Source organism: Cololabis saira, chromosome 22 (assembly GCF_033807715.1).
Source record: "Cololabis saira isolate AMF1-May2022 chromosome 22, fColSai1.1, whole genome shotgun sequence".
Taxonomy (NCBI): Eukaryota; Metazoa; Chordata; class Actinopteri; order Beloniformes; family Belonidae; genus Cololabis; species Cololabis saira.
The window spans coordinates 7,156,558-7,171,099 of record NC_084608.1 but is presented as its reverse complement, the minus strand read 5'-3'; the positions used below and the strand labels follow the sequence as shown (position 1 = coordinate 7,171,099).

General features: G+C 42.5%; 1 protein-coding gene across 3 annotated transcripts in view; it reads left to right on the top strand.

Moving 5' to 3' along the window:
* nrp1a (neuropilin 1a) overlaps positions 1-12,839 on the top strand; it is a 76,861-nt gene extending 64,022 nt beyond the window's left edge. For 2 of the 3 annotated variants that reach the window (XM_061713985.1, XM_061713986.1), the window contains 8 exons: positions 564-708; positions 3,701-3,811; positions 4,884-4,934; positions 8,299-8,442; positions 8,533-8,810; positions 8,910-9,006; positions 9,806-9,859; positions 9,955-12,839. In XM_061713985.1, the coding sequence (XP_061569969.1) occupies positions 564-708; positions 3,701-3,811; positions 4,884-4,934; positions 8,299-8,442; positions 8,533-8,810; positions 8,910-9,006; positions 9,806-9,859; positions 9,955-10,241 (1,167 nt within the window). In that variant the 3' untranslated portion in view covers positions 10,242-12,839. The remainder of the gene's footprint in view (positions 1-563; positions 709-3,700; positions 3,812-4,883; positions 4,935-8,298; positions 8,443-8,532; positions 8,811-8,909; positions 9,007-9,805; positions 9,860-9,954) is intronic. The other variant, XM_061713987.1, reaches the window with a different exon arrangement.
* The last annotated feature ends 1,703 nt before the right edge of the window (positions 12,840-14,542 follow it).

The window sequence follows — 14,542 nt, the reverse complement described above, 5'->3', positions numbered from 1 at the left end:
GGCTGCAACAGCCAGTTCCCAATTACAAGCGTCCCTGACGGGGCATAAATCTGAGACAGATGGGCTGATGGCTGATTCATACCGGCAGAGAGGAGGATCCATATCCCGCCTGTCCGAGTTAGCCACCTCTCTCCCTTCACCTAAGTGTGTCCCAGCATCTGAAGCTCAGCAGGCTCCTTCGTATAATCGCACCCATTAATCCACCTCTATCAATCTCTGCTCGCTTCTCGCTCACATTTACCTTTGTTCCCCTTGTTTCAAAAGAGTCTGAGGAAGAGTTAAAGGAACTGAGAGTTCTGGCAGAGGTGTGTGATGTAGTTTTCATGTCCAGCTTTGAGCTCCTAAGCTTGAGTTTAGCTGTAATCTGGTTACAGAGATCTGGTCATTTTCTCATCTTCGCTGTCATTTTTTTTTTTTGCTGCTTTCCTCCCAACCCATCACTCACCTCCCCCATTTGTCACACGAGGTGTTCCGAAAGCTGAAATGAATGTGTTTCCGAGGGTGTTTGGAGAGCTATATCTGAAGTGTGGCATTTTGTGCTGCTTGTCTTGTTTCCCTGTCAGATATTCGAAGGTAACAGCAATTACGACACTCCTGAGCTGAGGGTAGTGGAGCCCCTGCTGACCCGTTTCATCAGGATTTACCCAGAGAGGGCCACCCTCGCCGGCTTGGGCCTGCGACTCGAAATCCTGGGCTGTGAGATTGAAGGTAAGCCGGGAAAAAAATGAGTCGCATTGTTGTGATCTTTCTTTATCTGATCCGGGCAGAATGTTCCGACGCAGCGTTGTGTGGAAGTCATTTCTATTTCGGTGACATTTCTGCCTTCGGTTGGGAATTTTTACTTGCAGCAGAAACTTTGTTCTCAGTAGCAGCAGCAACCGTTCTACCCCGAGTGAATCCTTTAATCCAATGCTGTTGACCTTTTCAGCTGTAGAAACACTTTTACCCAACGCAACGAGATCCTCTCTCATAGTGTTAATGTGAAAGCTGTCTGTGGACTGGACACTTTCTGTCAGGGATGACCTTCGTAGGCACACCTAGGCTTCGGTACTGTCAGTACTCTGACTGTGTGGGCTGTATTCACATCGGACGTGTCGTAGCTCACGCAGGTGAGCGATCTATCATCCTAATGACTGGGCTGGATTTAGCCTGCACGTCATGTCTGAATCTCAGCCCCGGTTATTTAAAGATGTGCGTGAAAGCTCCCTGTGTTGAGCAGCACAGCTGTCCAGCTCATGCTCTTTATCCCTACAAGGTATATTTGTCTGGCCTCCCCATTACATCAAAGCTGCCCCCATCGCAAAGCGCTTGTAGAGAGGATCAGATGAAAGCCCACCTGGCTTGCTTGATTTGTTACAACCTGGCCCTCCATCAAACTCTCCACGAGGTTGTCTTTCGTCTTTGAGAGGACTCCACACTTTGCTATGTTTGAAAGTAAAGTACCCCTATTTTATGGAGCTGGCTCTGTCTGAGCTTATGTTGTGCAAGAAACAGCTTAGAGATGTATGTGTGGAACGTTCTCGTCCTAAGTGGATTTACATATTGAATTTCAGGGTGGCCCGTTCTCGTGTAAGCCTCGTGCGCTCCCACCGGGAGCTTTAGACGAACGATAATGCTTGTTTTCAGTGATGAATCCAAACGAACGCATATGTAAGAGCGTATGCACTTAGAGCAACCACAATCACCGTGCCAAACTTTTTTTTTTGCAGTCAAACATAGATACAAGCTTGCAGCTGATGTGATGCATGTAGAGTTTATAGCTAGTGCTAACTCCTTAACTCCAGTCCCCAGTTGGGCTCTTCCACAACATTGCATACAATAGAAAATTAATATACATCAATTAAAAAAGACCATACAATTCAATAATACAATAATGCAATATTGCATTTACATGATATAGAACCTTCCCTCACTCACTCTCCCACACAAATATACACACTATTTACAGATGAGTACAGTTTAGATTTTTCTTTAACCAGGTTTTAGTTTTGGTGATGAACATGTTAAACTCTGAGATGGATTTAACTTCTGATGGCAGTGAGTTCCAGAGTTTAGAGCTCTTATAGGAGAAAGCTGACTGTCCCAAAGTTGTCTTGCAGAACGGGATTTTGCAATTGTGGTTTGAGGCGGTTCTGGTGACTCTGTTGCTGTTTTGTCTCTCAACAAATCAACAAAGTGGCTCAGGTGCTAAGTTGTTTATACACATAAAAACAGAGGTGTATAATCCAGGTGCCATAAAGTATAAATCCTGTCCAGCAGTTGTTCCAACAAATCACTAAACCAGCTCCTCTGCAGGGAGATGGTAGGTCGTTAGTGAAAACCCTGATCTAAATGTACAGGCTGATCCAGAAACATGGCAGCGTTTTTACTTTATGGCACCTGGATTATACACCTCTGGAATGTTTTTTTTTTACAAAATCAAAAATAGTTTTGAATCAATCTTAAATTAAGACCAATTTTGAAATGGGGTCAGTCTCAAAGCACCATTAGTCAAATAATTTTCTTTACATTAAGCTGATATTTGCTCATTAAAACATATACCTATGGATCAGCCAGAACATTTAAAACAGAGGTTTTCACTAACAACCTACAGTACCATCTACCTGCAGAGGAACTGGTTTAGTGATGGTTGGAACAACTGCTGGACTGGATTTTTACTTTATTGCACCTGGTTTATACACCTCTGCTTGAAAATTAATTTAAGAAAACATAAATCACTAAAGCTTTCAAAGCGTAGTAAGTTATATTTTTTGAGGATGTGGCTAGAGGAGGTATAGGAATTGCATGCATGCAGGTGTCTGTCTGTGTCTGTGTGCACAGATAGCAGGCCTTAGCGGGAGGGCTGAGCCTCATTTCTGTGAGAGGCTCCCCTGACGCAGCGCTGACCCCATCCCCGACCTCTCCCAGCCTGAATCAGACAGGAGCTGATCTGCCTCATATTTCATCTAGCGGAGGGCAAGAGCCGGAGCCCCGGCTCGCTCACGCGCACGTCCGCCTACGATCGCACATGCAGATGGCCATTTCTCAGGCAGCTCGCCCCCATCTGCCCCATGCCCGCTCTTACTCTGCGTCTGTCCTCGTTTCTTTTTCCTCCGTCTGCACGGGGGGAAAGCCCGATCGTTACTTAGCCGGTGTGAGCCCTCAGAAAGGCCCGCACCGCAGGACGGCTGTGTGGCAGCGGAGCATGCTGCACATCTCGGTCCAGGCCCACATCCAAGTGAGGCAGAGCCCGTAATGATAGGCCGGACTGACCCTGCCTGCAGCCAGTCCCCAATCTGTTTTCTTTTTTTCTTTTTTATAGCATCTTGGTGTTTCAACCACCCGAGCCCTGAAGCACCATACATTAGCCTCAAGCCTCTATTTATACACCCACACTTCCACGGCTTGATAAAGAGATGGATGCTAATAGCTCGGCCCTACATCGAAACCCAAGCTACAATTATATACTTCTATGACTTGTGTGCTTGTGTTGTCATCGTGCAGACTTTCCTTAAGACAGTTTGTGTTTTTAGAGCCTGAACAAGCTTATCCTTGCTTATCCTGTCTAGTTTGAATGCATTTATTGCAAATGCCTGACGTAATGCACGTTAACGAGTATCATCCTCTGTTGTAAATGATTTTAAATTGATGTTTTAAAACAGGCAGACTATAAAAATCTAACCCATGATATCTGCTGTCTCTCTGCTTGTTCTTCCTCCAGCTCCGACGTTCCCCCCGACCACGCTGGCCCCGAGCACAACCCCGTCAGACGAGTGCGACGACGACCAGGCGAGCTGCCACAGCGGCACAGGTGATGACTACGATGTGACAGGTGCTAACATCGCCTTCATGAGACTGCGACCAACCTCCCTCCCTCCCTCCGTCCCCCGTCTCTCCCTCCCTCTGCTGAGGCTCAGTCTTTCTCCCTCCTACGAAACACACTGCAAAAACTCAAAATCTTAACAAGAATATTTGTCTTATTTCTAGTTAAAATGTCTCATTTTTAGTCAAAGGAAATCTCATTACACTTAAAACAAGAAAAAACAACAATCTTCACCTAGTTCAAGTAGATTTTCACTTAAAATAAGTAGAAAAATCTGCCAGTGGAACAAGATTTTTTTGCTTGTAATAAGAAGATAAATCTTGTCCCACTGGCAGATTTTTCTACTTATTTCAAGTGAAAATTTACTTGAAACAGGTGAAAATTGTCAAATAACAAGTTATTTTTTCTGGTAATGATTCTTGTTTTAATTGTAATGAGATTTTTTTACCAAAAATTTGAAATTTTAACTAGAAATAAGACAAATATTCCTGGTAAGATTTTGAGTTTTTGCAGTGCACCACCACCACTAATATTCCAGCTAGTCTTCCGTCGCTCGCGCGCACTCTCAAGCATGCACGCGCACATCCACATGTGTGCTGGCTTCATTACAGCTTTAATTAGCTGCACCTGTAGCCTCCCACCTCCCGCCTCAATCTGTCTCTTCTTGCCCCCATCTCTGGGAACTCACAGGAGAGGGGTTATTGCACTTTCACCAGAAAATGATCCACAGACACCTGCTTCCCAACCTGCCCATAGCCAGCTTTGCACCTTCATTTGCACTCTTGCCCCCCCCACCCCCCTCCCCATTTAGTCCCCCTGGCCTCATTTCCCAGCTACTCCCTGAGCCTGCACTGATGCCTTTACTCCCCATTAACCAGCAGTCTCCCATGATGAGCATGGCACCATCTCAGCCGGGTATACAGTGTATATTTATACGGATTAGCTGAAAGTGGCATGTATTGATTGACTAGCTAGCTAGAAGTTAGCTAGAATGTACAAAGCAGGAGCATGAGTGTAGTTATTGGAGGAGAAGGTTTTCTGTATACAAGACGAGGCTAAATATCCTAATGTGTTGTGACAGGCGGTACCATGATGCCAGATACGACTACGGCCGAAGGGAATACCATCCCAGGTAAGAGAAGCATATTTTTTCTTTCTTTAAATAGAGGGTATGCATTGACATCACTTCCCCACTGGACCACAACCCTTTACTCGCACTGAGTGACAAAACATCAGCAAAAATGGCTGCAACTAGTAGGGAAAACTGTGGAAAAGACGGGATAATAGCCGATTATGGGCTTAAATTAGCGTCAGTTGGACTTGACAGTGACCCGTACAGTTACCCCAAGAACCAGTGGTCCATGGACATTAATATTTGGTACAGTTACCAAGAACCAGTGGTTCATGGACATTAATATTTGGTACAGTTACCAAGAACCAGTGGTCCATGGACATTAATATTTGGTACAGTTACCAAGAACCAGTGGTTCATGGACATTAATATTTGGTACAGTTACCAAGAACCAGTGGTCCATGGACATTAATATTTGGTACAGTTACCAAGAACCAGTGGTTCATGGACATTAATATTTGGTACAGTTACCAAGAACCAGTGGTTCATGGACATTAATATTTGGTACAGTTACCAAGAACCAGTGGTCCATGGACATTAATATTTGGTACAGTTACCAAGAACCAGTGGTCCATGGACATTAATATTTGGTACAGTTACCAAGAACCAGTGGTCCATGGACATTAATATTTGGTACAGTTACCAAGAACCAGTGGTTCATGGACATTAATATTTGGCCACAAATCCAGTTTCCTGATATTTATATGTACTTAATTTCTACGCCGGGGAAATACACAAAGCAAAGCTTGAAGGAATACAAAAGTCTTGACACTTGGTCCGACTTCAAGACAGGATTTGTTGTAGAAATTAAAGTGATGAGGACACCGAACTTTATGATTTCACCGTTTAACGTTAGCTACCCAAAAATCCAACATTACCTGATACAAAATGGGAACCACAAATCCACGTTTCGGTGCCTGGAATCCAGTTGTTTCTGTGAATTGCAGTGATCCATTTGTCTCTCTTAAGCTTATTTTTTCGGCAGTCTGTAAAACGATAACTCAGATTTCTTGCTAAATCTATGAGTACAGTCGATCGCACAACAACTTTTTCCCATTTTAGATGTTTTCGAGTTGCTTAAACTGGAAGTTTACGCTGCCACTCAGTCTTTCTGACACTCAGTGGGCGAAACTCATTGTGAAGTCGCATCTGTGACGTCATGCACATTCCCTCTATTACCAGCGTGCTGAAATATTGACTGAGTAGCCAACGTCTTCCAGCTTCCTCAGAATTGATATCCATTCATTTCTGAGGAAGAGCATCTTTAGCGGTTAAGCGCTACCATAAGGCAGGTTCTCCTGTGATGAGTATCTGTCGTTAAAGCTGATGACGGGGCCCTGAGGGGCCCCTGCAAACAGGGTGAGGAAGGCAGAGCCGGCTGGTGATTAGCACCAGTGCTCTGCTGCTGCCTCCTCAGCAGAATCACTAATCACTCCAGCACAGTAAAGCTGGAGGCCAGAACGCGCCATGCAGATGACCGGAGGAAAGTAGGTGCACTCTGGAGCCCCGTGCACGGAGAAACGCGCACAGCAATGTCTCCTTGAGCCGGTTGACGAGGCAGCAGTCAGCTGAGAGACGGCACCCCGGTCTGACCTTGGCTAATGGGCCGTAGGCTCCGCCCAGCCCCGTTCATCCAGTCAGCTGGATCTGCAGTCTTCCAGGACAGCAGCAGCTAATATAATAGACGAGAGCCACGTTGTGTGTGTGTGTGTGTGTGTGTTTGCATGGAAGTGTCTCTGATTCAAGACTCATGTCGTTTCAAGAGCTTCAAATCATGCATGGTAATAAGCTCTATGCGTGTGTGTGTGTCTGACATGCGGCCTAATCCTTGAGGACATAGTTTCCATTGGCATTCAGCAAGAAAAGTCTCTTTTCCTTATTATGGAATGGCCAAGTGAATCGTGTAGCTTCTCATCCCATCCAGGGCATGCTGGTTGCCTCAGTGAAAGCCTCCCAATAATGGAACAGAAAAGAAAAGCCAAAGCCATTTTAATTGGGAACGTGGAAAAAAGAGGCTTTGAGTCTGAAATGTGGTTCCACATGGGAATTCCATCCATTGTGCTTTACGGGTAAATAGAGACATTGCCTACAGAAGCTAGTTCAAGCCTTCCCATCATTAAAGGGAATATTAGCTCATATATTTGGTCACTTGGAAAAGAGACGTATTGTATCTCTTAAGGCATCTCAGGGGTAACCTCCCAAATATTTCCCTTGTTTTTTACACGCTAAAGCTACCTCACATTTTCCGTTCTCTGTGGAGGCTTCTTAACATGTCATGTGTCCGTGGGGGGGGTTCATTGTTGAAAAGCGACCCCAGACCTGCTACCATATCCGTCTTCACATCTCAAGTCAGAGCTCTCATTAAAACGCTCAGCTCTCAGTGGGACATCATGAAGGACTCATTCTTGAGTGGACACCCTGTCCAAACCCTGTCTCCCCGTCCTCTCTGCTGCGCTTGTCTCAGTGTGGCTCTCCATCAGTCCCTAGCAAACCTTATTACTTTCATTAATAGGGATCATTAAATGCAGCCACCATGTAACAACTGCATGAGGTCTGCATTGTCAATTCTCTGTCTCTGTCTCATGCACAGCCATATTTTGTTTTCTCTCTCAAAACGATTCCCCCTTCAGAGTTAGCAAATTGAACTCCATGTTTGTTCCACAGTGCTTTGCTGCCCTCTAGTGTTTGATTTTATTAGAATCAGTGAGGCGGCATTAAGGTGGAGCTACAATCGTACCATGTAAGGCCTTTTTGGTCATGTTCAGGGGCATCTCTAATCACACGTGTTTCCTCCTGTATGACCTGTATGACCTCCTGTAAGGCAAGGCAAGTTTATTTGTATAGCACAATTCAACACAAGGTCATTCAAAGTGCTTTACATCCACATTAAAATTGGCAAGACACAATTAAACAGTAAATAACAAATAAAATGAAATAAAATGATAAGAAAAGAGGTCAAATAATAAAAAGCACCAGTTGTTAAAAAGTAAGGGCAGTAGAGTACAGCAGGTACATCTCATTCTTACAATGGCAAGAATTACGTTTTTATACAGTCAAAACGTACAAAGAACGGGTCAAATACAGTATTACAAAAGAAATCAGTAACAATTCGTACAGTGAATTAAACCAATTTGACAATTCTATGCCACAATGCCAGTTTCCAGGTCTTATTTCACACAAATGACGAGAATTACGTTTCTATACGGTCAAAACGTGCAAAGACCGGGTCAAATACAGTATTATAAAAGTAATCTGTAACAATTGTACGGTGACTTAAACCAATTAAACTGTATGAACTCCCGTATGAACTCCTGTATGACCTCCTGTGACACGTGATTGTGACACATCTTCAACCCTTTTGCAGCTTTCCAGTGGTTTGCCTGTGACTTCGGTTGGGCCAATAATCCCTCGTTCTGCAGCTGGACATCAGAGGACACAGGCTCCCGGTGGCAGATCCAGTCCAGCGGGACCCCCACCCTCAACACTGGACCCAACATGGACCACACAGGTCAGTGTGCTCATGGAAAAAGCCTGGTGTTTTTTGTTTCAGCTCCAAAGCTTTTAGTTGATGCTAATCCAAGGTGATTTATCCAAACAGGTGGATCGGGGAACTTCATCTACACCTTAGCAACTGGTCTCCAGGAGAACGAGGTGGCTCGGCTGGTGAGTCCTGTGGTCAACTCCCCAGAGACGGAGCTCTGCGTGTCCTTTTGGTACCACATGTTTGGGTCGCACATCGGCACGCTGCACATCAAACAGCGCAAACAGACCCTGGACGGACCCGCCGACATCCTGCTGTGGACAGTTAGTGGCCACCAGGGCAACCGGTGGAGGGAAGGCCGCGTCTTAGTGCCGCGCACCAACATACCTTATCAGGTAAGTCCGTCCTGGGTGGATTTATCTGTTTTTTCCTGGGTAAAACTCAGTTGGAGCCGCTAAATGTAGCCCAAAAGTCACTGAGTTCTTTTTGTTCAGGTGGTGATTGAAGGTCTTGTGGAGAGAAAGAGCTGGGGAGACATCGCTGTGGACGACATTAAGGTTCTCCAAGGGGTCAACATGCAAGACTGCAAAGGTAAGGCTTCTAGTATTTACACTGCAAAAACTCAAAATCTTACCAGAAATATTTGTCTTATTTCTAGTTAAAATATCTCATTTTTAGTCAAAAAATCTCATTACACATCTGTAATGTTTATTTGTATGTTTTTATTTATTTATTTTATTATTTTATTTTATTTATTTGTATGTTTTTATTTATTTATTTAAATTTTTTTTTAACTTTATTGTCTTTATTTTTATCTCTGAATGGTACAATAATTTAGTTGTAGGGATGGGGCTCCGTTGGAGCAAGACATGTGGGGGTTATAGGTGTTTATCATATTTACTATGTTAATTCTAATTCTCTTGTATGTAATTATTCTGTGAAAATTGAAAAAAAAAAAAAAAACAATAAAAAGGCCTTTGAATAAAAAAATAAAAAAATCTCATTACACTTAAAACAAGAAAAATAACTTGTTATTTGAAAATTTTCACCTTTTTCAAGTAAATTTTCACTTGAAATAAGTAGAAAAATCTGCCAGTGGGACAAGATTTATCTTCTCATTACAAGCAAAAAAAATCTTGTTCCACTGGCAGATTTTTCTACTTATTTTAAGTGAAAATCTACTTGAAAAAGGTAAAAATAGTTTTTTTTCCAGTGACGAGTCTTGTTTTAAGTGTAATGAGATTTTCATTTAACTAAAAATGAGACATTTTAACTAAAAATAAGACAAATATTCTTTTTAATATTTTGAGTTTTTGCAGTGTATAATTACAATCCTTACCAGAGTTTATGTTCATGGAACAGTGAATTTAATTAGTATTTCTGTTCAAAGATCCCGATGTGCCCACTGAACCGATGCTACCTGAGGATGGCTTCAATGAAATCAGTAAGTCGCTCTACGTGTGAAAGATGAGGAAACATCTTTTTGTTGTAGTCTGTATCACAGCGTTCCTTATCTCTGCTTCTGTTTCTCCCCACCAGTCAATGAAAACACAGAATATCCAGACTTTGTGGAGACCAACCAGATCAGCGGAGCGGGAAACATGCTGAAGACGCTGGACCCCATCCTCATCACCATCATCGCCATGTCCGCCCTGGGGGTCTTCCTGGGGGCCATCTGCGGCGTGGTCTTGTACTGCGCCTGCTCGCACGGAGCCATGTCCGAGAGGAACTTATCCGCCCTGGAGAACTATAACTTTGAACTAGTGGACGGCGTCAAGCTAAAGAAAGACAAACTCAATGTACAAAGCTCTTACTCCGAGGCATGAGACGGGACCGATGGGATTCATGTGACTGAAAGACGGGCAGGGGCTCGAACAGGACTGGCCTCTCGGCGTATCCTATTGTATATCTGCGAGTAGGCAGGCTCAACGGGACTGCCAACACCCTCAACTCACTGGATGAGGGACAGGTTCAGGAACCAGTGGGAGGTTTGGACTGATCCACGCTTTTCTCAGGAGCTGCAGTTAAAAGAACCCACCAGTAGGGGACACTGTGTACAAAAAGAAAAAAAAATACAGGAAAAAATTATGTAAAGATGATTTAGATTATATTTTAATTTTGTATTTTGATTTTCATTGATTTTTTAAAATCGAATGCTGGTGTTGAGACCAATTTATGAATAATGTTAAAAGTATTTATCATTTTTCTGGGAAAGAAATGTGTTTTTAGCATCAGTTCATGAAGGCCGATGTTTCTCAAGTTTTGAAAGAGACGTATCAAAACCATTAATGAACCATATCCGGCAAAACTGTAGATTTGCCCCATGATGTGGCATAAAGAGTGTGCCCTTAACCCGTGACCCTGAAACATGTGCCCCCCCCCCCGACCCCATTCACTCTAAAGTGAGGGTCCCATTCATGGTAATGTATGGTTCTGACAGTGCCTTTAGTACCTTTTTTGGTTGGCCTCATTGTTGATTCTGGGTGTTTTTTTTTTTTGTTTGTTCGTTTTTTTAGTTATGATGACAGGAAACAGGGCACATGAGCTTCTAAAAGAAAAAAAAAACCCTGCAAAACAGGATTTTACTTCATCACAGTGCTTTTTTGTTTTGTTTTCTGTCCAAAAAAAACCACACACTGTAAATAAGTTTTAATATATTTTATTGCCCTTTTTAAAGAAAGTAAAAAGAAACAAAACAAACAAAAAAAAAGCTGCAGTATCCTTTTTTTTCATGGGTTCGTGTGTGTGTGTAAATACAATCTTCGGACTGTTTTGTGGAAGTGTTGAGTTTTAGTTGCTCAGGCAAGCAAGACATAGCGCAACAGCAGACGTTGCAGTGTTTTTCAATGTGCATTCAAGCCATCTGTCACTCAAACACCCACTTTAGGGGGAAAAAAACACACCAAAGGATGGAGGAATCAAAAGGTACCATGCACACACAAAAAAACCTAAAGAAATGGACTCCACACGAGCAATCACTGATAACACCTTTTTTTTAAGTTTGACTGAATGATCTGATAAGCTAAGATATGTCCAAGGGAAATCAATAAATACAAAAAATACTAAAAAAAACTCAAATCATTACCGATTTGCTTTAGTCGGGAAGTAGCTCATCATTTCCAACATCACTGTGGATCATTCACTGAAGGACTATCTGGACAATGCAGCTTGAATGCACTTTGCTTTCTGACTCCCTCGTAGATCTGTTAAAAGAGGGGTGAACCCACTAAATGAAGAAAATGGTGCTATCAGTCCCTTAGCAAGACGCGTGTCTCGCCATAGACCTGGTTTGTATTGTCCACATGCTCTAGTGTAGCTAAAAGGCCCCTTTTTTTCGGCCTCAAAGAGTTTTACGTGTTTCACATGTAGCAGCCATAATGTTGTGATGTCAGAGCCGATGTCATTAGGATGGGACGCTGGAGCGGTGGGGGATGGAGCGGCATCGCCTGAATCAGGTCTCCTGGCCTCACCCTGTGGATCTACCAAAGGACGGTTGCCCCCTGCCTGGTCTGCTGAGGGGTTTCTCACCATCACACGATAATACTACAGGAACACAGCTCATCAGCAGTCACCGCTCACTACAGAACTGTCACAGACCCCTAAGGAGGCCACAAGGGAGGATACTAGGACTCCTTGTGCAGCGGTCTGTTTTTCTATACTTTTTCTTAAGCCTAAAAAGTGCAAACACTACCATGAGGGGATCTCCACGAGTCTGTGGAGACTCTGCTTTGCAGATGGATGGATGAAGCTTCGCTGGAAGGGGAAGTGGCTCTGCGTGAGCGCCGGGCGAGGAGGACAGTGTAAGAACACGAGGAACCCCCTCGGTCCCGGGACTCCTGTGGGTTTTCCACAACCACGATCAAACAATCACAGACTTGATCTTGAGGAGGGTGGCATCTTTTATATCCGTGTGCTTTGTATGTTGTGCCGTGGTGAACGCATTCTCAGACTTATTCATTTCAGATTCAGACGGCCGTGGCTGCAGCAGCCAGAGAAACGGGATACTGTAGCGAGGACTTAAAAAACAATGTTGCACTGAGAATTATATTAAAGAGGTTTATGTGTTTGTTGTGTTCATTTGCGGAAAAAAAAAGTCAAAACACAAAAAACACATGCTCATTTTCTTTCAACTTTTATATATATATATAGTTTCAGATTATTACATATAATTCTGAAATGTAAAAATATTGAGATGTTTTCATTATTGAAAAGACAATAGATTCTCAACAGTAATGTCCTCCTCGTTTCATTTACATGCCATATTAACGCTTCGTTTTGTACCGTCATTCAAATTTTGTGCTTTTTTTTCTTCTTTTTTTTTGTTTTTTACAAAACCGAGAAAATGAAGCTTTTATTTTCAATACTGCTTCTGTAATTTGCTGTTGTAGGAAAAAAGGAACAATAAACAGCAAAGGCCTTAAATAGCACTGAGTGTAATTGTGTTCTGATTGACTTGTGACTTGCTTTCTTCTCCTGATCCATCGAAGACTCGGTTCATACAGCCTTAATTGTCCAAAAAAAATGTTTTTGCCATTACAATATGCATTTTAATCTTGCAGCAGTTGTTAGTTTTGTGCATGGGTGTGTGAGTGAATGTGTCTTCCATCAGTCCTCTTGTCAGACTGATCAAACTTACTTTATTAACACATAAAACCCTGGTTCTGCCGGAGAGGACTGAACCCCCCACTACAGAAATGAGACAAGACAGTGATGAGTGCAGGTTGTGCAGTGTGACGAGTTGTGATGTAAGTGAATGTGAAGTAGATTATTAAAGACATGCAACATGAAACACGAAAAATGTCAGCTCAGGACTTGACCTCCTGCCCATCAAACACATTGATCTGCAATCCATTGGTTCATTTTTAACTGACGCTGGGCTGCTCCAATCAGATTAAACCAGTTTGGCTGCTCTTTGCTGGTGGAAGTAGGTTTTTATTAATAATAAAATCGAGAGAAAACGGAAAGGTGGCGCGGAGAAAATACACAAGAGAAAGAAAAAGACTCCATGCAGACGCTGCCAAAAGTGCAAAAGTAACTGACCTGTTCGCTGCTTTCACAACACTGGAACACATTAAACCCAGTCATTTGAGCTGTACAAGACAGTTTGTGATAAACTATTCACAAAGTGTTGTGATTAGATAAGACGCAAATAAACTACTGTTTGATAGTTTGCCTCATTATATAACTGAACTCAACTTATCTCACATTTTTTCAAGGATTTATTTAAAGTGAAGCTGCATCATTTTTGACTGGGTAAGTACTACTTTGTCTGGAGACAGAAGAATAACCATTTTTCATGGTTATACTTTCTCATTTCCTTCTCTTTTTAAACACAGAGCAACACTTTGGAGGATTTGAGTCATTACTTTGGTGGATTGATGACACTTCATGGTAGCATCAACTGTGTCCACTTCCTTCATTCCTTCATTTATTGAAATTAGTGTGTATGTACATGTGTGTGTGTGTGTGTGTGTGTGTGTGTGTGTGTGTGTGTGTGCGTGCGTGCGTGCGTGCGTGCGTGCGTGCGTGCGTGCGTGCGTGCGTGCGTGCGTGCGTGCGTGCGTGCGTGCGTACACATGTGCATGTAGGGGGAGGGGAGGGACATTTGACAGACACATAATTAACAAAAATATTACAAATACAGGTAGTGATACATGTAGGGATGCACGCACACATGGAAGTACATATACTTAAGGAGCACACATAAGATACCTAACAAATATATACGACTACTTATACTCACTAATATTAATTCCAATAAATAAGTAAACAAATAAATAGGGGACATACATACACATGTACCCATGTGAACGCACACACACACACACACACACACACACACATATATATATATATATATATATATATATATATATATATATTAATAAGTATTAATGTATGCAAAGTGTATATGTTTGTATATATTTCTATTAAATGTTTGTATGAACACATATTTCCAAGTTTACCAGGCTAAAATGGTACAAATATAATGATATTCACAGTAAACAACAACAGACTCATTACTCCGGCACTTTAGAACCAATTGTTGTACATTTTTTCCTTTAATATTATTTGCTCTTTTGTATTGCACCAATCAACACAACAAGTTCCTTGTGTTTGGTAAACT